Raw genomic sequence first — 22,873 nt, 5'->3', positions numbered from 1 at the left:
CAAGGAAAAGAAAAGCCAGCTCCTTCCCAGGACACCTGCATGTTCAAATGCTAAATTACCCACACAACTCAGGCAGGTATTATGTGCACTGCTTCCTCCTATGGTGAGGCAATGTCCTCGCCCTTTTTAACTTTAGTCTCAGTATGGATAGTCCCTTTTTTGCCTAAATCTTTCTTTGCATGCACATCTCAGAGCTGGACTACATAAAGTAATGCCTTTTTAACCTAACTAGAACAGCAACCTGAGCAAGAATACGCTAAATAAAAATTTGCAGAATTGATTTTCCCTGCAGCGTCCAATAAACATCTAGAAAAAGACTAGGCAAGTCAACCTCAAAAAGCAAGAGAAAAACAAACCACTACATGCTTGTTTAGCACAGGGCACAGGCCCTTAACTAGAGGTAGTGCACTGAGGTGACAGCTCCCTGAGGTCTTGCCACCTCTGGGGCCCAACGGCAGCATTACTACAGGCTTAGAATCCAATTGAATCCGAAAATGGAGTTTCCATAGGTGTGTGGCTCCACTCAATCTGGAGAAAACTGGTTTTATTTATCAACTGCTGGAGACAGCAATGAACAAAAGACATCCCTGCCCTCAACATAGAACTTTCTGTCGACACCAGTGGTTTTCAGAGTCCCCTAGACATGACGACTATGCTGGAAAGCCTATCCTATTCGAGCTTCCACCAAGAGCTCTTATCATATCCCGAGATTCCACGAGATTTTATTTAGAAGATAGGCTGCTCCATTAATAATTTTGAAAACCACTGATCTTTAGTCTTCCACCTGCTCAATCTGTCAAAACAGCAACTTAAATTTCAGACCTCTTACATAAGTGTCCTTGTTAACTTCAAATGATAAGTGATAGGAATGCTAGAAAGTTAAGAAACTCAAATAGGACAGCTCCCTACTAAGTTTTATCAGGATTATAAAACTTACGAAGCACAAAAACACCATCTCTACAAGAAACAGCAACCTGAATTTGACATCACAAGAGGAATGAGGAGGTGATTTTTGAGTGGCAGCTTTCGCAATTTACAAACTGGTACTGTAAATGCTTGGACGCTACCTAGTAGTCGATTTAAATTGTGAGGCTTCCTCAAAGTTGTTCCTTGAAAAAAGAGGTAACTTACACAGGTGGAAAACTAGAAACCTACTCGATTTATTAAAACTCCTTTCCTAGCAAGATGAACTTGGTGTCCTCCAAATGGCTGAAGTACCACTCAAGCTGCTTTGGCTGGTCTGTGGAGAATGGCACCATCTTGCAGCCACTCCTCAAACCACCTGTTAACAGGGTACAATTGCAGCATGCTATCTTGGAAGAGAACGGTACATTCTGCCTGAAGCCTGGGATATCAGAGATGTTTTCAAAGAACATGAGATTCTGGTTACTTTTATAATTTTATTGACTCTTTTCTCATAACTTTAAAACAAAAACAGCACATTACAACGGCATCTTATCCCAAAGTCTCAACTCACTTGATTGCCTCAGAAAGGCCATGAGAAGAACTTCACCACCTTATGCCACTAAATAATGACTAAAGACTCAAGTTACACAGCAAGTTCAAGTTTCTGCCCACCCCAGGACACACAGCCAGTAATCAAACTCTTGTTGCCAACTCCTGGTACTCCAGCTCTCTGCCTGTCTTATTTCTTAGTAGCTCTTTCTATTTGCTAAGACTGGGTCTTCCTGTGGCTGTCCCTCATGGTGGGTCAAGGCTGAAACCAGAGGAGCATAGTCTGGTTCCACCATCACTGGCCACCAGCTGGCCAGCCAGGAAATCACTTCTGTAAAGCCTTCTGTCTCCACCATTTCTCTCCCTCTTCCTTCTTCAAAAACTGTCGCTATCACTTTTACGCAACAATGAATTCAGTGTCCATTAAAGTGAAAGGTGGTTTGAGGCTGACATACTTTCCTGAGCTAAGAAAGAAGAAAACGAAGTACCCCTGCGGCTTTCCTGCCGTAAGATCAAGTAAAAAAGGGAACTGCACTACTGAGAAGCCGCGCGCCACAGTAGCAACACAGTCCCCGGGGAGGTTTCTCCAGTGCCGGCCCTCAGGGGGATGGGGCAGATACTCTGGGCACGGAGGTGTACTGAAGGGGGGAACTCGTTTATTTCCCCCTCTTAAACTTCCCTGCTGCCACCCCAGTCTTTGTCTTCTTCTTCGCGGATCCCTTGGGCTCGGGCTCCTTGCGCTTCGCTGACGAGAGCGAGCCGGTCACCTTGAAGAAATCATCCAGGCGGCCCTGCGTGCTGCCCTGGCGGCTCTTGCTCAGCCGCCGGACCCCACTGCGGATTCGCTCCTCGGAGAACTGCTTTTCGCCACACATGAACCTGACGAGCTCTTCTTCGTTTGGTTCACTCCACTTCAGCTCCACGGACTCCGGGTCCAGCACCTCAGGCTCTAAGAAGAGCTGCTGGGCCTCTTTGTGGAGCCAGTTTTCCGGCACGGAGTACTTGCTGGGGTCAAGTCGCCGCACAATCTCCTCGATGCTCTTGTGCTTCTGGATGAGGTCCACAGCCCGCTTGGGCCCAATGCCTCGAATGCTCTCACAGTAGTCGCTGCCCAGCAGGATGCACAGGTCCACAAACTGCTCCTGGTTCAGGCCCAGCTCCTGCAGAATCCGGCTCAGGTGGAATTCCTGGATGGGTAGTTTCTTGGCCTCGCTGGCAGTCAGGTGCCGCATTAGCACAGGGCTGCCAAAGGTCAGGCAATCCATGTCCTCCGTGGCTGCAGCATAGACTTTGCCAGCCTTCACCAGGGCTGCACAGCTGGCCTCTGCCTCACTGGGCGCATCGAGGTATGGGATGCCCATGAGGCTCAGTAGATGCTTGCACTCATCGTTGTGTTGCTTGGTGACCTTCACCAGTCGCTTAGTAAACTTCTCCACATCTTCCTCGGTCCCGGCATCCTGAGCCAGCTGTAGCTGCTTCTCGGCCTCAGCCCGCCGCTCGCTGCGTTTGGCCAGCTCACCTGATTTGAGCTGTGGCGGCTTGCCATCGAAGACATACACGGGCTTGATGCCGTTCTCCATCATGCGGATGGTGCGGTAGAACATGCCCATCAGGTGGCTGGTGGTCTCACCCTCCTCATTCTGCAGCACATCCCCACCCTGGCGAACAGCAATCAGGAACTGATAAATGCTCATGGAGGCATCGATGGCCACCTTGCGGCCGAAGTAGCTCTTGATGTCATTCTCTCGGATGGCACTGGGGGCCACATCAGCAATCAGTTTGGCCAGGCCTTGAATACCCATAGCAACACGGAGGAGGAACAGCTAAAAAAAAGAAAGGCAAGTAAAACAAGAAGAAACTTAAGGGTGCAGAAAGGGCAAGGGTTATAATTGGCGCTATCTCACCAACTTCGTGCCTGCAGGTAAACAAATTTAGTACAACAAAAAGGACACCAAGTCGGCCCCGCAGAAGATGAAAAGATGAACAAGACGACGTTCTCATGAACAAGACAATGTTCTCACTGTCAAGAAACTTATAGCCTAGCAAAGAAGTTCACTCAGTTAATACTAAGGCTTTCTGAGTATCAGGAACTAAACTGGGTGCTAAGCAGAATAAGACCCTACTGATGTCATTGAGGGACTTAAAATTTTGTGGATAAGGCAGCAAATAGGGCTAGCATGCAATAAGGGCTACAACAGATGTCTGCATCAAGGATCACACAAATCCAGAGTGCCTGGCCCATCCCGAGGGTCCAGGGATCATAAAGGCAGAACTGAGTCCTGGAAGGCGGGCAAATATTGGTTAGACAATGAAGGTGAGATGAGACAAATACAAAAGCAACCATAATACACTGGCTGAATGTATCAAGTGGTGAAACAAACATTTAAGTATCCATCTTCTTGCCAATGCCTGAACAACACATTTATTCCTCCTTTGTGCCCTTATACTAGTCATTGAACATCCCCAACTCAGTCCTCCGCTTCCTCCATTTAGCAGCTGCGGTTAGTTTTACGTGTTAACTTGTCTAAGCTATAGCATTCAATTATTTAATCAAACACCAATCCGTGTTGCCATGGCCATATTTTGTAGATCTGGCTAACATCTATGATCAGTTTACTTTAAGTAAAAAAGGCAGTTGTCCAAAGGGGGGAGGGGGCCACCTCATCCAAATCACGTGAACGTCTTAAGAGCAAAAACTGAGGTTTTGCGAAGAAATTCTGCCTCCGGTTTGCACCAATTCCTGCCTGAGTTTCCAGCCTGCTGTGCTGACCTGTCCTATAATTTTCAAACATGCCAATCCGTACAATCACCTGAGCCGATTCTTTAAAATAAGTCTTTTTGGATTTTGTTGATCAATGTCACCTCCAAATTTTGAATAATTTAAAGTCTCTTTAATGTGGCTTTCTCACACACTGCACTAATCTCCCTCAGCGTCCCCACAGCACTTGAGAGTTTCTACTTCTACACGATGTTGCCAGAAGTTTTAAGTCTTTTCCTTTGTATTTTCCCTCCACCACCAGGTCTGAGATGTGGACCCCGTGGCTCCTACCCCACCCCAGGTCCTGATCTAGTCACTCAGCCCAGTACTGCATTTCTATGGTTCAGGCCCCTTAACAAATATTTGCTAGAATGGTAGTGTCCAAAATTCAGTCAGGCCCAAACTGCCCTCACAATTTTTTGCCATTTCCAATTAAAGCCTGTACTTTCATTCACTTAATATCTTCTTTAAATGGATGTCATTGCTTAAAAACTAAGATGAGATGAAAGAGAGAACTCATCTTAAGTGATATGTTATCAGTTACATTTTAATATAATGCATAACTATTAAAAAAGTTTTGTTTGGGTGAAACTTAAAGTCATCATGTACCCACTGGTGGTATATGTCAACACTTCAAGAAATATCATACTAGACCTTCTAATTGCTCCCACCTTTCCTTCACAGGGTTCTTTTTCTAAATAAAGCATAAACAGCCCTGTGACATTTCTTCTTCCAGGAAAGTCCAAACACCTCTGCATGGCATCGAGATCATCTATGCTCTGGTTCTCGACCTATGTTTGCAGTTTGGGAGCCAATGGAAAGGTTAGGATAAGGCCTGCCTTTTCTCACTTGCTCGGCTGTGCTCTCTACCTGCCACCCTCGAACCCCTTCTTCGAGGTCTCACTTTAGTTCCCCCGTGAATGGCTGTGGTCTTGAATCAGAGCGCCGGCATTTACCTACCATCTGTGCAGCATCATTAAGTCACTTAGTGTTTGGTTTCCTCATCTATAAAATAAGATTAATGCCATGCCTGTCTTGCAGAATTACAGCCAGGGTAAACTGAGATAACAGGTGAAAAACTGCCGACATCTCTCTGTCCTTGTCCCTCCTCTCCCTCTCCCTCTAGACCCCACAAATGCTCTGGCTCATGCCTCAAGCTGGCTCTTTTGCTGGAACGTGTACTGAGACCGCGATGCCTTGTTAGCCGTTTATCCTGTCTCAGCACCCAACAGACGGCTCTAAACGAATGAAGTTTAAAACTGTCATCCAGGATCTTAGTCAAAATACACAAGTTACTATCCTTTCTACAAATGAATGCAGAGACTAGGAGGTTATACGACCGGCCCAAGAACCACAATGGGAAAGTGGCGGGAGGGCGCTCGCGCCTCCGCCCTGAGCGGCACCCGGCCCGCCATAGCACCGAGCGCTAATCGAACCCCGCCGCTCTTGGGAGAAGCTTCCCATGACATCTCACCTGGCCTAGGGGCACGAGACCTCGGCAGCTAGCGCTTGGTCCGGTGTCGCCCAGGACAGTCCTGAGCCGCAGTCACCTCTCGCTCCGCTGCCTTCCAAAGCCCGCGCTCCCGTCACGTGACGCGCCGCTGCGCACAACCTCCTGGGAAGTGTAGTGCAAGCTCCGGCCCCCTTGGCCAGCTTCTCTCACGACAGAATCAGACCAAGGTGAACGAACTCGCTTAGCGACCCTACCCTACCCTTCTCCACCGCTTCCCCTACTCCGCCCCAGATCCCAGCAGGCTCCAGCCGCAGCTACACCACCACCCTCCTCCAAAAAAAAGAAAGAAAAAAAATCACAGGACTACAAATCCCACAATGCCACTTGCGCAGGCGCACTTCCTTTTCCGGCCGGACAGCGCGCTTGCTGTGCTGACGCGTTTTTCCGGTGGCGGAGCGAAGGATTACCTAGCGCCGGGCAAAATGGTGAGCGGCATGAAGGGAGTTCGGAACAGGGTTGTGAGGATCCCCTCGGGGCCCGTCCCCACGCCCCGTTTTTCGCAGAGGCCTTAGTCGTCCGAGACCCAGAGAGCCGAAGGCTTCTATGTCCTCCGGCTTGGGCTGACGGGCGGGGAAGGGAAGCGTTTTGCCAGGGACTCCCCAGGCTGAGGTTTTGACTTCGTGAGTTTTAAGGGTGAGGGGCGTGAGGTGCATTTTACTTACTTCTAGCGTTTGCCACTGTTATCTTTGATCAAGCTTTTCTCTATATTTGGAAAGTTCTTCCACCTGCCGAACTCGAACTCATCCTACAAGGCAAATGTCTCCTTCCTGGTAAAGCACTTCCAGTACCCTCAGGCATTTAGGCGCACTCTCCTGGGAGCTCCCACAATCTCTGTACTGACCTCTTGCCACGTGTCCTGGTCTTTTTTGTTATCTGCCACGCCTCCTGGTGACCACCGTCTGACGAGCCTCTATCCCTGTGATGATGTCTATTCATCTTTGTATTCCCAATGCCAAACACAGGGCTTGCAACTGGAGGCTCAGTAAATGGCAGCGATTGTCTTTGTCATTTTTAGGGGGGCATAAATGTTTATTGGATTGAATTCCAGTGTCTCTTAGAACAATGGAGTCAGTTTACTTCTCTAGAGTTGTTATGTTCTGGATTTTAGAAACGTTGGCTGGTAGGTGACAATGGAAGTTAACATTCGTACAGAATTGTATGTTTACAGCCCTCATTCACAGGCATTATCTCATAATCTTCCCTAAACTTTGGGAAGGAAACAAACACCAATTGAGCAATTACTCTATGCCAGGCAGTAGCCAGATGCTTTGACGTTCATTGTCTTTCTTAAATCATACATTAACCCTATGCGATAAGTACTGTAACTAGTTGGCTGAGACTCATATTATTCAGTAAAACCAGAATTTTAACTGATGTCTTGCCTGTAGATCCTGAGATTCCATAATAAAATACAGAATTAGAATTTGAGATCTGGGTACTGGTTCTGTATCTACTGACATGGGAACATAAAGCTCCTAAAATCATAGACTTTTCCTTCTATGTGGTTTTTCACAGGCAGAGAGAGAGAGTCCATGACTTTCATCACATTTTTTTTTCATACTGGTTAGTGGCCTCAAAATGTTAAGGACCATTGATCAATAGCTAATCAGTCACCTTCTGTGTCTCAGCCTCTGACTCGCAGCCACCCTTCTTGTCTTATACTGAAAAGTCAAAGTGCCACCTTAGTTTAAGATGTAATTGTTGTCATTTCTCAACTGAATCACTTGATACTGGTTCTGAAGGATTTCCATGTTTCCCAGGCTGCAACAGGCCTTTAGCAGTCACAGCAAGCAGCATGAGGCTCCTTGATGACCCCATAGACCCCCCAGCTTGAAGTCATAGCATTCTTTCACTGCTCTGATATCCTGCCCTCCCCTAGGAGCTCGAGGCCATGAGCAGATATACCAGCCCAGTGAACCCGGCTGTCTTTCCCCATCTGACCGTGGTGCTGTTGGCCATTGGCATGTTCTTCACCGCCTGGTTCTTCGTGTATCCTTCCACTGTGCAGCCAGTGGGCCAGAATTAGTGATGTGGGAAACTGAGGCAGAACCCATACTGGGTCCATGCACCCTGCCAGTTTTGTTCTGGTGTGGGGATGGAAGAAGGTAAGGAGGTCGAGGGAAGGTTCTTGATGCCCAAGGTCAGGTTGTCGTGGCCTTATTTTCCAAGTTCAGGGTGAGTTCAGTTTGCTCTTTAGATTTCTAAGATAGTGAGCAGAGGGCTTGGCTGGACTAGAGGCAAGGCATAGGAGATCTGAAGTTGGAAGAGTGGTATAAGGAGGGGTGCCCTCAGGTATCAGGAAATCTGACTAGTCGAGTTCCACCATGCATCAGCTGCGTGACCTGGGGCGGGTGACCTAATCCCTCTGGGCCTCATTTTCTTCCTGGGTGGTAGAGGGGTGGTATGGAGTACCAGAGTCCAGGTCATCTCCTGGGCCCCTCTGCCTGGCTGCACTGAGCCAGACAAGCCTCCCAGAAAGCCCAGAGCCCATACCTTTCTCCCAGAGCTGAATTGGCCAGGCTTCCTGCCATGTGCAGCCCATCCCGTTGCTTTTCCTCAACCATCCTGCAAGTTATGAGGTCACCTCCACCAAGTACACTCGGGACATCTACAAAGAGCTCCTCATCTCCTTGGTGGCCTCACTCTTCATGGGCTTTGGAGTCCTCTTCCTGCTGCTCTGGGTCGGCATCTATGTATGAGCTCCCAAGGTAAGAGCTGTGACAGGGCGGGACACTGGAGAGAAGTCCTACACCCACATCAGCAGGGTCCTCAGGCCTATACATCCCTTGATTAATGGAGACGGACTCAGAATGAATAGTGACACCAGACACATGTGCCTCTTCCTCTGTTCCTAATGTGGCTTTGAACCAAGTGTGACTACGTTGTCAGTTCTAAGTTCTGCCTGCTGCCCAGGGCGTCACTCTGGCTTTGGGATGTCCTACACAGGGCTGTGGGCACAGGCTACCCATGGTTATACATCTGCATTTCTAAACGTCATAACACCAGTGAATTGGAGAGGCTGCTGGGGAGTGGACCAGAGGGGTCTGGGTCTGGGACTTAAAATTTACTGCAAGGAGTACTGCTTTGGTTAGTCTGGATGTTTTCAGGCATTGAACTAAATCTCAGCTAAGTGGTGAAAACCAAAAAAGAAATACTACTTGCTGCAGATAACTCATCAAACATGACAGAATTGGCTCTGGTGGCTCAGCTTCAAAGAACGGTGTCCGTAAGCCCTGCGCTTGCAGCATAGGAGTTCAGTGAGAAAAGTGGGTGCAAAGAAGGGTCACTGGTCTCGTTCTGATGCCCCTCTCTTCTTTTAGGTTCCATCCACGCAGCTTCACCGGATCCCTGCTTTTGTAAATTAATTTTTTTTACTATTGCTGGAAGTGTTCCAGTTGCTCTAAATGTAGCTCACAATAAAGGTAGATGTGTGACTGTCCTGTCCGGTGCCCATTCTGTGGGGTGGGGGTGGTGCTGGGACCTACATGACTTCCCAGTCCTTCCTATTCCTCTTCCGCCTTTCAGTTGGTTGCTGCTGCTGGGGTGCCCTGCTCTCTACCTGTGAGGGGAAAGGGGGATGTAGGAAGGGTGTCCTGTCCTTGGAATTCGAGGCTCACCTGTGGATAGGAAGTGGCTGGCCTGCCCTCTTCTATTTGTAGAGACTTCTCTAGGAATCTACACCAATCAGGTCTGCCCTGGGCCAGTACCCTGCTCTAAATGTGCTACCCTCCATGGCTGGGGAACTTCGCTAGGCTCAGTTTGTCCCCTAAGAAGGCTTTTTCTAGGATGACTACTTTTAACTCAGATGGGGCAGCGGTGGGTCCATGGGGTATGGTTAGGGGAGGGGGCTGCTGAATCCTGTGCCCAAGTGTAGCATGCAGCTAAGCAGAATAATGGGGTACAAAACATCTATCTAGCTCAGGGGCCCCAGAGATGGCAGTTGGTCCTAGCCCCACAGGTGACTCCATCTCCCACCAGAACAATCTCAAGAAGATTGGGAGGCAAGCTCAGATACAAAGCCATATTTATACATTTATTTATATACGTATATTTACTTCAGAAGAAAAGAGCAGTTCAGGGGACGGGAAGCAAGCAGGCCCAGGGCTGCTTCCCTTTGCCTCCTCCAGAGTCAGAGTTGGTAAATGATAAATATGAGTCAAAGCTCAGGGATGGGAACTGGGGGTTAACTGGGAGGGAGGGGTGCTCTATGCACACGCAGGCTTTTACGGGAGATGTGTGAGCAGGGGTTTGGGTGTTGAGAGGCCCTATGTACAACTTGAAGCTTGGGGGAGATTAGCGCAGTGGAATAAATGCCAAAAGGGAGAGAGGGAGGGGTGGCTGCCAGCCCCGGGTAAGGGCACGGAGCCAAGACACCTACTCACTGGCACCAGCCAGGCGGTTGTCGGCCTCCAGCAGACGGCCCGTTTACCTTCCCTTGCGCCCTTTCACTTTATTGGGTTTAAGGCAACTTTGGTCCAAGGTTGACACCACCACCCCCCCGCCCCCGCGCCCCTTGAGCAGCTTGGGGCCCCTACTTGGCCCCAACAGGTGCACTGAGGACCCCCTCCCCAGTCATGGAAACAGCCAGCTGCTAACCAGATTGGGGCTGTGCTGTGTCCAGATGGGCGCCAGGGGGCAGTGGAAAGTCACTTTCCAGTTAAGGACAAGAACACGGGACCCCACCATGGAAGAAGCCCCAGAATCCTATTACAGGGGGCAGGGCTTGGCAGTTTTAAGTCATTTAGGGAGGTTCCCCCAGTGAGAAGAGGGAGAGCAGAGTAGTCCTAAGTAAGGCTGGGCTCCCCACATGGTATAGGGAGCCATGTAATTCCTATGTCAGAATGAGGGAATGGAGCCACCTTGAGGAAGGGGTTGGGAGGCCAGGTATCCCCACTAGCCCCCTACACCCCACCCCCCAGTGTCTCCCCATCCTGAGAATAAGTGCTTTGAGATCCACGGCAGAAAGGGACCTGCAGTTCATAGACTTCAAGATTCAGGCCCCCCAACCCAACTTCCTGTTCAAAACTAGAATGAGAGGAGAGGGGTAAGGCCTACTTCCCAAAGAAGTGGCAGACCATCACAAGGCAAGGACAGATGGCAAGTCCTGTCCCCAAGTCTGAGCCCATAGCAGACATGGCTAAATGATTTCCACACTCCATGAGCCTAGATGTGGCCGAGAATGCTGCAGGCACCCACTAAGAGAGGACTAACGTTGGCACTTAAGACTACTGCCCTAACCCGAGCTCCCCGCTGTGCTCCTGGGAGGAGCGGGAAGAGATTGGGCCTGCTGCCGAGCACGGGTTCCCCTAGCTCGGCTGTCCAAGGCCAGTACAGGAGCCCTTGATTTGGGGAGACAAGGCCACCAACAAAGAGTGGAGGAAGAGGCCAGAGTCTTGGTGGTTGGGAGTGGGATAGGTATCTTGAGGCTCCCGTGACAGAAGGAGCCAGGGTCCTGTCTGCAAGTGACCCCCCAGGGCTCTGGCGCACTCTGGGCCTTGCATCTCCCTCCTTCCACTCCTGCTCCAGTTTAAGTGCATTTTAGTAATTACTTCATTAATAACAGCAAAAGCTCTTTGCAGCCACCCACCAGCTAAGATGGCCTGCCGCCTTGCAGGGATTCCTGCTCCTCTGCTCAGAGAAAATGACGGGTCACCGACACCACTGAGAGCTCTGGCAGCTCCCAGGAGCCCAGGCCATGGGGCCTGACCGCCTCCTGGAAGCTCATAGAGAACTTCCCTTCCAGAATACTCCAGGTTCAAGGGGCCGAGGCTTACCTGGCCCACTGGCCCCACTGGTTCTACCAAGTACAAAGTGTACATAAGGCATGTGGTCGGTCTCTCTGACTCATCCAGGGCTGGCTTCAGTTGCCCTGGGAGTTCTTGGAGCCAAGCTCTCCCAGGGACAGGAGACCCCATGGGCCACACTTAAAACTTCAAAGTCCAAGTCCAGCGTAACAGTCGAACCCCAAAAAGTCTACCACCTAGCCATCCTCCAGGGAGCAGCTTCGAGGGTGAGGGCCGTCAGCCCTCCACTGATGTGTGGGTCCGGCCAAGTCTCAGGGCTTGATCCAAGCCCCTGCTGGTCGCAGAGGCGGGCAGGGAGGCCGGGATGGTGGGCCCTGGACTGTCTGCCGCAGGCTTCCCCTTGCCTCCGGAGCACCTGAAGCCAGCCCTGTAACCGCCACATCTGGACAGGTGTGAACCGGTCCGGTCTTGTCCTGGTCCCAGGAGGTCTCTGTGGAGTGTGAGAGGGGCAACCAGCAGGATCAGCAGCTCCAGTGTGAGGACTTCCAGTTTCACCAGTTGAAGGGAGGGCCAAGCCCAGCTCAGTCTCTCCGAGGACGTGCCAGTGAACAGTGGAGAGCTGGTGGGTAGTGGGCTCCAGTGTAACACCACCGTATCCAGTGTGGAAGGGGCAGCCAGGGACCCCCAGGCCCTGGTGTGGCGCTGCCTCGGGAAGGGCAGCTCAGTCACACAGGCGGTAGAAGCGGAAGTAGTAGTCCGTGGCTGGCCGGACCAGGGCCTCCAAGCTGCAGTTGGCCTGACCCTGGGTAGAAGGGCAGGGGGAATGGGTGAGGTGGCTCTGGGGGGTGCAAGGCAGGAGGTGCTCCCTTTGCTGACCTAATTGACACTGTCCCAAGTCCTGGCATGTGCTCTACAAACGTCCCACCCTTCCTCCCAAGCTCCATACAGGTACAGCTGCCTGGCCCCCCAGGGACGGATGGGGCGCCCGTGCTCACCAGCAGTGCCACCCGGAAGTGGTAGGTGAATTCGCGGAAGGAAAGGATGGTTACTGGCCACTGGTGGGACGTGCCCTGGAGAGGAGAAAGGGGTCAGCACGGCCCTCCGCTCCTCTCCCGACCAGCACCCCTCTCACACGGCCACCGCAGCTCGGGGCAGCGCGGCCAGCTCTTTGACGGGGAAAAGCCAAAAGCTCTGAAGAGAGGTCGGAGGAAGCACGTTCTGCTTCGGGGAGCAGTGGCAGCCACCCTCAGTGCAGACTTTGCCAGGCACAAGTCCCCGGCTGTCCTCACCTGGCCCCTGCCTCTCTTCCCTGTCTCGTCTACCTGCCCTCTCACCCAGTATGCCTCGGGCACATCAAAGTATTTCACTGTGACCCAATGAGGCGACTGCTTATAGATGAGGAAACTGAGTTACTTGCCTAAAAGCACACAGTGACGTGTGGCAGAGCGGGGCGGGGTGGGGCCCAGCCGTGGGCAGCTCACCCGCCTCCTACCTGAGGATGTGGCTTCGCCTCCGTAGCGTGTGGCTTCGGGCCTGAGCTCCAGGTCCAATAAGTGTCGTGGGGCTCTCTGTCCCCTTTCAGGCGCTCTCCCCTCTCTTTAGGGCCACAGGGCCTGAGCCTCTGAGGGTCCCCCGCCACCCCGACTTCCTCCTCTACTCGAGGTATTTTCTGCATGCTCTTTCTCCCTGGCTCATGCGCTGTCGGAAGGCAAGGGCTGTGCATACCCCACCCGTCTCCACAAAGCTGGGCCCAGCACAGGGTCTGAGACAGGGGAAGCCCTAATGAATTCTTGTTGACTGAACGCGGGAAGGGTGAGAAGTTCACTTAATTTGTGCTGAGAGTCAAAACTTTGAGTGGGTCGCACAGCCAGTGAGAAGCTGGACAGCGACAGGGCCCCAGCCATCCGGTTATCAGGGCAAGAGGTAGCCCTCTACGTGTAGCCCAAGGACCTCCCACATGGAGCTGGGCCACCTCTCTAGCTCGGGCCTGAGGTCCAGACCCCCCGACCTACTGCCTCCCCGACTCACAGCCCGCACCATGTTCCCAGCCCTGCTGGCACACCATGCTCTCTCTGGCCTCCAGATCTCTGCACGTGCTCTTCCCCTACTCCTCGGACACTGTCCCCAAATTGTCCATCAGGTGTCATCTCAATTAAACATGACTTTTGGGGGGTGCCTGCCCTGACCCAGAGACTGGACAAGGTCAGTCCTCCCTGCCATGGGCTCAGGACTCCCTCCTCGTCCCCGCCACTGTACTGGTCCCAGGTTAGTCCTTATGGAACTGTCCCCCCCAGGGCTCTGTCTGTGTAGGGACGGGGCCAGGAGATGCTCAGCAGTGAGTAGTGCACACACGTCCCCGCCCCCTGCCCCCAGACAGGCCCCAAAGTGTCCCCTGTGGGGAGCACTCTGACCTGGCTCCTTCTTACCCGCTTTGGGGCCCAGCTGTGCTCTGGGGCCTGGCTGGACCACAGCTTCCCAGTTGCCCCCTACCTGGGTGTCCTGGTGGGTGTGGAGGCTCTGTGGAAAGTCCCCCTCCTCACACGGCTCCGCCTTGGACATCAGGCTGCACAGCACCACGGACACGGGGGACGAGGAGCTGCGGAAGGCCCAGTTAGCCAGGAAATGGGGTTCCGAGCTCCTCCGCCCCACGTCCCTCCCAGCCAGCCCTCCATTCTGTGTCTCCTGCCCCGCTGACACAAGCCACTGAACCCTCACACAGCCCGACAATAAACGATTCCTGAGAGTCAAGGCCCTAGACCGCTATAAACCATTTCCCACCCACCATCCCGCACGATCCTCACGGCCCCTGTGAGGCGGCCGCCCGTTTTACAGATGAGGAACAAGCCCAGAGACGGCCGGGGTGAGATGGCCGGGGTCACACGGCCAGTTAAGTAAGGAGCAGGCAGAGTTCGCATCTGTCCCCAGCCCCCTTCCCCAAGTTGCCTGGGACCACTGGGTCTCTCCACTCCCCCACAGCGCACTCACTTCATCTGCAGGGTCAGGCCGAGGTGCAGTGGGGTGCGGCTGCTGACAGGGATGTGGAAGGTGAAGTTCCCAGGCCTGAAAGGGCAACACTGGCTCCTCAGCCCAAGGCCACCCCCACTGGCGCCCGCCCCAAAGGACTCCTCAGCCCCCAGTCTACACTGAGCCTTTCAGGGGCTTAGGAAGGGACTGCCCCACCTTCCTCCCTGGGGGCAGGGGGCGGGCAAGGTCTGGGCATCAGTACAGCTAGGATCATGTCACCTGAGGGAACCTGTCCTTGGGGTGAAGGAAGCCCAGCCCACCTGCAGGCATCTCCTGGAGCGCAGTACTGGGAGGTGATGGGCATCGAATTCTCCAGCACCTGGATGGAGGTGAGGGAGGGCACTGGGTCTGCAAGGAGAGAGGCTGTTAGGGCAGGGAGGAGGGTGACAAGGCAGGACACAGATCAGAAGCAGCCAAGACTTTCCCTGCCAGACTTGGGTCAATCACTCGCACCTTACTCCAAGTACTTTCATGTTCTTTCCAGACCCCCATAATGGCGGGGGCAGGGGAAGGGCACTCCGGCCTCTTCCCCAGAAGCCCTAGGACCAGCCAGTTCCCATGAGCCTGAGGCCTGTCTCCCTGACAGAGCGAGCTCACCCAGGAGCAGGGATGGTCTTCTGTATCCCTCGCCAGGGCGGGACAGGAGCCCGCTCTTCAGGCCTCTGTTCCCGATCCCACACACCTCTTCCCTGCTCTGGGCTCAGTGACTTCCAGCAGGCAGCAAGCCATCGGCCAGTGGGTACGAGTGCTTGTACATGCCTGTCAGCACCGGCCCCGCCCACACACAGAGCCAGTTGTTAAACATCTGTCCACACACCACTGCTCGGGGCCCTTTCTGCACTCACCCAAGGGGCAGGCTGGCTGGCTGGGGTGGGGATGGGCCTGAAGTGCGACAGGAGAGGTCAGGGAGATGAGGTTTTAACCTCTCACTCAGTTCACCTGCAGGCTTGCCGCTCAGCCTGACCTTCCACCCAGGAAGCGGAAGCTGGGACCACCAGCCATTGAACATTTGCTGGACCTAGGACATTTTCACCCATGGACACCAACGGGATCCAGAATACTCCGTGGGGGCCATGGACAGGTGTCAGACACACACTGTGGAAAACGCCTTCCCACTTCTCTTCTGGCCAAACTGCCACTGCCCTTCAGAGACTCAGCTCCAAGGTCACCTTCCTGCTCCTTCCCTGATCGCCTCCCCACCTTTGCCGCCGGGCTGCCTGTGTGTCGCCTCAGAGCCTCATCGCACAGCTGTCTTCCCATCTCTGAGCTCTCCAGGAGCAGGGCATGTCCTCGTCACCCCCAGGGGCCTGTACAGAGCAGCCACACAGCACGGCCCAGGAAGCGGCTGCCTACTGAGCATCTAGCCTGTGGGGTTTCCCCGTCACTTTGAACTGGAATCTCTGAAAGCCACAGTTTCTAAGGTTTTTTCTTCCTCTAAGCCACAAAACCCATCAAATGAAAGTTTATGAGGAAGATCAATACCTAGAGCGGAGGTGTCTGGTCGAAGCCAGGAAGGCTCTGGCCTCGCTTTCAGCCTCCATGGCAGCCCCGGGGCGCCTTGGAGAACACTCTGCAACACGGGTTCGCCCTCTTTGTTAAACCAAGGGTTTGAAGTTTGGAAAACCTGGGGGGACTGCCCCTGGTGACACAAAAGGAGCCAGGAAGACTTGTAATCAAATTCCAGCTCTGCTGCTGATGGGAAAGTTAATTTACTTGTCTACGCCTCCGTTTCCTTATCTGAATAATGAGGACAGGTACTTTCTTGCAAGAGTGTTGTGAGGATTGAATCAGGTGATATGTGTGAGGCTCCTGGCCCGTGTCCTGGTACGCAGTAATGCTCGGCACATGGCTGCTGATTGATAGTTGTGCACTCAGGTGACTGGGCTTAAAGGGACCCTGGCCAGTGAGCCTAGCCAGCTGCGCTGAGAGGTGCAGGGGGTAAGACAAGTACCTGGCTGGCCCCGGGCCTCAGTGGGCTGGGCAAGGCCCAGGCCAGTCTGCAGGGCCCCTCGGCGGGCCCGGCCATGGAGACCAAGGCTGGGACTGTTCTTGGTTTTGCCCTGTCCCCCAGGGAAGGGGACTACAGGGCTGGCCACAGGCTCCAAGCTCTTTGGATGCTTGAAGTGACCAATGCCATTGGCTGACAGGCCCCAGGACTTGGCTCTGATGTTGGTGACTGGCAGCAGGGCCATCTGGCTGGGGCCTGTGGATAGAATCAGGGACAGGCTGAGAAGAGGAAACTGGCTATCTCCTGCCCAGCTATCTCTAGGGACCCCACTGGATTCTGGGTGACCCCCATCTCTCTTGCTCCAGGAGACCCAGCGATGCATCTTTGGGGGGCCTTTCTCCGGACTCAGATAAAAGACCCCCAACCCAAACCCTGGCCCTGAAATAGCCATACCTGAACGGTTGGTGGAGGGACTGGGGCTGAGACCGTGGCTGGGGTTAAAGCCGGGGCCAAGACTAGGGTCAATGGTAGGGCCTGGCGTGGGTGAGGAGCAGCAAACGACTGGGCAGGGGTGGCTGGAACACAGGTCTAAGGCGCGGATGACAGGACCTGGGACCAAGCTGGTCAGGCCGGTAGTCACTGAGGAAGCCAGAGGCTGTGTGAGCCAGAGCAGGGCCCCCCGCCCAGGACACAGCCACCTCTCCCCCACCCCATCCGTCCAGGCCCACCCCAGGCACGCACCCAGCAGCAAAGAGGGCTGTGTGCCTGGCAGCCCAGTGGTCACAGGGGACTGTCGGAGCTGAGTGGTCCCAAAGCTCTGGCTGGACCTGCTGGGGAAGGGTGGGCTGAGCTCAGAGGGGCTGGAAGGGTCTGAGTGTGGAAGCCTGGGAGTCCTGGAGAAGCAGGAGGGGCAGGCGGAGGAGGACAGGGGAGGTAGAAAGGAGGCAGGAAGAAGGATGGCAGGCGCCAGAGGCAGCAGGGACGGGGCTTGGTCTAGACACGTACCATGGGCACATGGCCTCGCTCCCCCCAGGGTTCTGGGACCGGAGCAGGGCCAGCAGACAGGAAGTGGACACGGCAAAAGAGCTAAGGGGCAGCAGAGAGGGAAGGGGCAGGGGAACAGGCGCAGGGAAGGAAAGAGAGAAGACACAGTCAGAGATGGCCGCAGATGCTGAGGGTGATGGGCGGACAGAGCCCGAGGTCCCACTGTGGTCCTTCCCCGGCCTGGACCCCGCAGATGCCCCTGACTCTCAGAGGCCCAGATACCTGGAGGAGCACTGAGGAGGCCAGAGAAAAACATTGGCTTCTGCAGGGACTGAAAAACGGCTGCCCCGCTCCGGGGAGACCCTCCCACCTACCCCTACGAGCCCCCAGCAGGCCGAAAGCCTGAGGCGGAACCCCCTTTAGACGGGAATGCTCTGATCCTGGGCTGCCCATTAAAGCCCCACCTGGCCTAGTGGCTCAGCTGGCAGCCAGGCCTCCGGGGACATACCCATCTGTTTCCACCAGGTCCTCCTCGGTGCGCAGGCTCAGCACGTACAGTGTAGACATGGACACCACACTGAGAACCACAGGAAAGGGCCACGGTCAGAGCTGGAGCCACCACCCAGCGCGCGCGTGCTCTCTCTCTCTCTCTGTCTCTCTCTAGGGCAGGGCCAGGGCTCCCAGCTGATGCCTGTAACTGGTCTCCCAGCCGCAGGGAAATGAGACAGGATGAGGCAGGCCCCCTCCTTCCCCCAAGACCTCAGGGGCTCTCTCAGGCCCCATCATCCTCTCCCCCCAGGCCTGGGTGCGTGGGCAGCTCAGCTCCGCCAGCCGGTCACCCCAGAGCCTGCGAGACAAGTCACCTGAAGGCCATGACCACCACCAGGGCAATGATGGTTCCCTGCAGGAAGCGCTGGCTGATGCAGGCCTGGTCTGGGACCACAGATGATGGCTGAGGACCGAGAGGAAAGGAAGAAGCCCAGACTTAGGGAGCCTATGGTCTTACCCACTGTGGGCTCTGCTGGAGGTGGGGGTGTTAAGGTCTCCTCATCCCCGTGGTGGGCAGAGGACAAGGAAGGAGCAACGGGGCCGGGAGGGCGACAGTGTCGAGATGAGAAGGGAAGTGCTTGAAGTGAGCCTGGAGGGGACAAGCTGGAAAGGGAAGCCATGGGGATGGGGAGGCCCCCCCGGGTCCACCTGCCTCCCACCCCTGCCCACCCTCACCTTGCTTGCCAACTTGGGGGGCCTCTTCTTGTGTGGGACACTGCCAGCGCGGCTGAACTGGCTCCCTGCGTGGCTGCAGCAAGAAGGCCAGGGTCAGAGGTGCCTCTGGGAAGGGGGTCTTGCCCTCCCCCGCCCCACAGCCCCACCTGAAGGCGCCCGAGCTGCCGGTGGACTTGAGGCTGTCCAGGCGCCGCAGTTTGGCCAGCTTGTGGCTCCAGCGCTCCAGCTCATCGATGCGCGTCTCCAGGTTGTCGGTCAGCTTGCACAGCTCCTTCACGGCGCCCACGTTCTCCATGAAGATGCGCTCCTGCTTCGGGCAATGGGCCGATGCTGAGGGCACAGTCCACCCCCGGGAGCCCCAGGCTACAGCCCCGTCGGGGAGCCGGAGGGGAACCCCTTGAAGCCTCCCTGCCCAGGCCGGCCTCTCCTCCGGTCCAGCCCAGCGCCCACACACGGTTCCCTGTGCTTGTCTCTGAAGAGCGTCTCCGCCCCTGCACCCTGGCTCAGGTCATCCCCTCGGCCGGACCAGCCGGCCCTTCCCAGCCCCGGTCAAAATGTCTTGTCTCTGTCAGGGGCTCCCGCCCTCCGATCTCCCTTTTCTCGTGAACGCCATGTCTCAGACTTCAGCACGTCACTACTCAGCTGAGGCCAAAACACATGACGTGCTCCGTGGCGCCCGGCCTCACGCCGGGTGAATCACAAACACCAACTCCACACAAAGCCACGTGTTTAAGCTTTGCGATAACCGCGTGAGGATGTCTTAGCAGTTACTATCGTTACCCTCACTTTGCAAGGAAGGAAAATGACCCCTCGAAGATCTTGCCCAAGATCACACAGCCATCGAGTGGCCAAGTCTCCTCTTCTGCCTTGGATGCCCACCCCCTTCCTTGTGGCGTGGGCAGGGGGCTCTGGAGGCAGCATGAGAGAAGGTGGCTCTGTGCTTCAGTGCCCCCAGCCTCTATGGGGGGCGGGGTGGATGCCCTCCGGCTGGCCTGCCCCTCTGGCTCCCTCCCACCCTGCTCCCTCCCAGCGCAGACCTTGTTCACCACCAGGAAGTTCTCTATGGTTTTCCCGTTGGCAAAGACCACATCTCCAGTGTCCTTCACGGCTTCAGGCAGGATCTCCTTCACCTCCTGGGCGATGACACCTGGGAAGGGTCAAGCCAAGTGGTGTGTGTATTGTCGGGGGGAGGCGACCACTCTCGGGGTGAGGGCTGGAGAGGGCAAAGTTCTGGGGGCTAGAGATTTTAATTCCAAGGAGCCTTGAAACCGGAGGCTCCCACAGACAAGTGTTCACGGGGTCACAGTTCCAGGAGTCGAGATGTGGGGTTCTTCTGGATGGGGGAGGGGCGGATTCCTGGGAGCAAGGACCCCAGGGGGAGGGGGCAGGGATCCAGGAAGATGAAGGCAGAATTTATCCAAGTGGCAGAGGGGCTGGGATCCGGTGCCATGAGAATTCCCGGACTCCAGGGGCGAGGTACCCGGGACCAGGAAAGGAGCGACTTTCCAGGGGCTGAGTGGCTTGACTTGTGGAGGGCAGAGTTCCCCGGGAGGGGCTTCCTGGGAGGACGGTTTCCAGAGGACAGGGACAGACTTGCCAGAGGACTGGGACTGGGGTGGGGTTACTGAGGGCCGCGGTTACTGGGTTCCCCGGGACCCCGGTAACCCCGGGCCGGTCCCTACCCGTCTCTGGCGCCGCCTCCTCGATGCCGGCGGTGGCGGCAAACTCCGGTTTGTATCTGTAGTGCACCAGCCGCATGCGCGAGATCCTCTTCAGCTGCTCCGTGGTGTTCACCTGCGCAGGAGCCACGGCCAAGGCTGAAGCCCTCCTCCCATGGACCATCCAAAGGGGGCCCCGGAGCCCAGGAGGGCGACAGCCCAGAGGGTGCAGTGTAGAGGGGAGCCCTTACTACCGGAATCCCTAGCTCCAGACATCCAGAGCCAGCCTCCCGCTCCTCCTTCCCCTCAAGCCCTTTTCCGTAGGGCCCGCCCCTCCACGAGCTCCGCCCCCGGCTCACCCCGGCTGCGAGCCCCTCCCGTGCAAAGCTCAGCTGTGGCCACCCACAGCCCCAACCCCACCTCCTGCACGTGCTCCTTGGCCCGCAGGTCGGAAGGGTGCATGAGTGAGCCCATGACCTTGACGTTGCCGTGCACGACGAGCGCCTCGTCGGGCCTGTCGGTGTTGATGCCCACACGGCCATGGTGGAAGACAGTGTCCGGCACCTGAGCCCGCTGCCACAGCACGTCACTGTCGCTCTCAAACTGGCCTGGGTTGGAGGCCTAGCACAGAGTTGGGGTTGGATGGATCGGTTTTGGGGCGCGGGGTCCCGCAGCTGCCCCTCCGGCTGCAGCCAGACATCCTCACTGCACCATGCCCAATTTAAACTGTCCCTCCCACGGTGGCAACTTTCAGTCACTCGTGGGATCTCGAGGCTACCAAGTCCTGTCGATCTCCACGCTTTACTGTGGAGGAAAACTGACGGCCAGAGAGGGCGGGGGCACTGGCCAAAGCCACACGGACAGTGCCCGGCAGGATCAGCGCTCCAGCCCCTGACGCCCCAGTGCCCTGGTATTTCTCCAGGGTGCTGTTTCTCCCAGCTCTGGGGAGGACTCTCGAGTCCCTGGGGGGAGATGGCCCTCACCCGCACGATGATGCGCTCTGAGATCTGGGCGGCCAGCGTGTAGTTCTGGTTCTGTGCGTGGGCCTGAAGTGCCACCACCAGCATAAAGTACCTGGGGCACACAGGGGTCTTAGAGGCACCCAGGGTCCTGCCCCACCTGCCACTGCCCGCCCCTCCCCGACCCCGCCACCCTTCCCAGGTCAGATGCGCGCTGTACAAAACTGAGGACCACTTGGTCATCTCCCCCAGGTTCCCAGCACCCCCAGGAAGCCGGCTTGAACATTCCGTCCTACAGAAGAGGAACTTGAGCCTCCACTAGGGGGCGGAAGTTCCCCAGGGCCCACAGCTAGGCAGCCACAGAGCTGCTGATGAACCCAGAAGAAGCCAGGCTTCTGCTCTCCCATCCTTACGCCAGGTTCCTCATCTGTGAAGTGGGTCAGCCTGCGGGACCGGATGTATGCCTGGCGTGCCACACTGGGTGGCGCCTGCCCGCCCCTCCTCCTCAGCAGTGGAGGGACACTGGGGCAGGGGTCCGGCCGGCTCACCTCTGGTCGGGGTTGGGCTTGCCTTTCTTGCGCATGTTGTTGGCAGTGGTCTCGCTGAAGTGCAAGCGCCCCACGGTCACCTTTGTGACTTGCTCAGGGGGCAGATTGACCCTGCAGGGGAAGGGCAAGGTCCTCAGGGACGGGGGCTGCGGAGGGCCAGGCCAGAGGGCGGGGCCCCGGTCTGAGAGGTGGACATTATGGGTGCCTACCTGGCCGCCCCCCCCCCACCAGCTCCCAAGCCAACTCCAGGGTGAGTCCTCCCAGGTACCACCCCTACAAGGGACAGACACTCACGTGACAGGGTTGAAGGGCCGCTTGCTTCGGTCGGACTGAGACTGCTCGATGTTGATGGATTGGTTCAGGGCCTCCAGCTGTGGGAAGAGTGGAGCCCACTGGCACCTCAGGGCCTGGCTCGCTCCCTGGTCCTGCCCCTCCTTCAGCTTCTCAGCCCAGGCCTGGCCCAGCTGGAGCTCGTGAGGAAACAGAGGCACCGCCCTCCCCTCAGCCTCACTTTCCCATAAACTCGGGTGCCGTCTCCTACGCAGCCGCGCACCCCACAGACCCACACCCACGCCACTGCCCCCACCTCTGAGAGACCATGCACACACTCCAGTCACCCTCACAGCCCCCAATCCATACCACAGCCCCCCCCCCACCCAGGACACATACCCCCAACTGACCTCCACAAACACCCACTCACACCCAAACCCACTTGCTCCCGGCCCCCCTCCCACACTCATGTTCCCTTAACCCCTCCGCGGGCACTGTCCGAGCCATGCCAAGGCGCCAAGCCCAGCTCGTGATACCAAAGCAGACACACCCAGCCAAGCCCCAAGCTCAAAATCAACATCCATGAAGGTTGTCCTAGGAGGGCCGTGCGATAGGGGAGGGGCCTCTAAGTCAAGATGGGCCTTATGGCAGGTGTCCCGAGGGCCAACGACTGCAGCAGAGCAAATGGTGAAGGTCAAGGAGCAGTCGACCAGGACAGGAGGGTCAGAGGGAGTCCCAGAGAAAGGAAGCTGCTGAGGGAAGGCAGGGACTGTCATGGGCACAAGCGG

General features: G+C 55.8%; 3 protein-coding genes across 15 annotated transcripts in view; 1 reads left to right on the top strand and 2 right to left on the bottom strand.

Annotated features, from left to right (window-relative positions):
* Positions 1-1,386: 1,386 nt before the first annotated feature.
* On the bottom strand, positions 1,387-5,839 carry FEN1 (flap structure-specific endonuclease 1). The gene is made up of 2 exons (XM_016127892.2): positions 5,688-5,839; positions 1,387-3,278 (listed from the first exon to the last, which is right to left on the bottom strand). The coding sequence occupies exon 2, from the start codon at positions 3,255-3,257 to the stop codon at positions 2,112-2,114; it is 1,146 nt and encodes a 381-aa protein (XP_015983378.2). The 5' UTR covers positions 3,258-3,278; positions 5,688-5,839; the 3' UTR covers positions 1,387-2,111.
* A 189-nt stretch (positions 5,840-6,028) lies between these two features.
* TMEM258 (transmembrane protein 258) lies at positions 6,029-9,165 on the top strand. The gene is made up of 4 exons (XM_016127914.2): positions 6,029-6,151; positions 7,606-7,715; positions 8,299-8,434; positions 9,047-9,165. Exons 1-3 carry the CDS (start codon positions 6,044-6,046, stop codon positions 8,423-8,425), a joined length of 345 nt encoding a protein of 114 aa, XP_015983400.2. The 5' UTR covers positions 6,029-6,043; the 3' UTR covers positions 8,426-8,434; positions 9,047-9,165.
* Positions 9,166-9,733: 568 nt separating this feature from the next.
* MYRF (myelin regulatory factor) overlaps positions 9,734-22,873 on the bottom strand; it is a 33,878-nt gene continuing 20,738 nt past the window's right edge. For 4 of the 13 annotated variants that reach the window (XM_036220392.1, XM_036220398.1, XM_036220399.1 and 1 more), the window contains 19 exons: positions 22,110-22,186; positions 21,816-21,926; positions 21,292-21,382; positions 20,729-20,929; positions 20,333-20,444; positions 19,688-19,797; positions 18,797-18,957; positions 18,651-18,723; positions 18,290-18,378; positions 17,935-18,003; positions 17,448-17,528; positions 17,184-17,272; positions 16,896-17,081; positions 16,446-16,697; positions 14,755-14,857; positions 14,456-14,530; positions 13,961-14,066; positions 12,466-12,540; positions 9,734-12,272 (listed from right to left, as the gene is read on the bottom strand). In XM_036220392.1, the coding sequence (XP_036076285.1) occupies positions 12,192-12,272; positions 12,466-12,540; positions 13,961-14,066; positions 14,456-14,530; positions 14,755-14,857; positions 16,446-16,697; positions 16,896-17,081; positions 17,184-17,272; positions 17,448-17,528; positions 17,935-18,003; positions 18,290-18,378; positions 18,651-18,723; positions 18,797-18,957; positions 19,688-19,797; positions 20,333-20,444; positions 20,729-20,929; positions 21,292-21,382; positions 21,816-21,926; positions 22,110-22,186 (2,142 nt within the window). In that variant the 3' untranslated portion in view covers positions 9,734-12,191. The remainder of the gene's footprint in view (positions 12,273-12,465; positions 12,541-13,960; positions 14,067-14,455; positions 14,531-14,754; positions 14,858-16,445; positions 16,698-16,895; positions 17,082-17,183; positions 17,273-17,447; positions 17,529-17,934; positions 18,004-18,289; positions 18,379-18,650; positions 18,724-18,796; positions 18,958-19,687; positions 19,798-20,332; positions 20,445-20,728; positions 20,930-21,291; positions 21,383-21,815; positions 21,927-22,109; positions 22,187-22,873) is intronic. The other 9 variants (XM_036220394.1, XM_036220393.1, XM_016127821.2 and 6 more) reach the window with 9 other exon arrangements.

This window comes from Rousettus aegyptiacus, unplaced genomic scaffold (genome assembly GCF_014176215.1).
Source record: "Rousettus aegyptiacus isolate mRouAeg1 unplaced genomic scaffold, mRouAeg1.p scaffold_m13_p_5, whole genome shotgun sequence".
Taxonomy (NCBI): Eukaryota; Metazoa; Chordata; class Mammalia; order Chiroptera; family Pteropodidae; genus Rousettus; species Rousettus aegyptiacus.
This window is presented reverse-complemented; position numbering and strand designations above follow the sequence as displayed.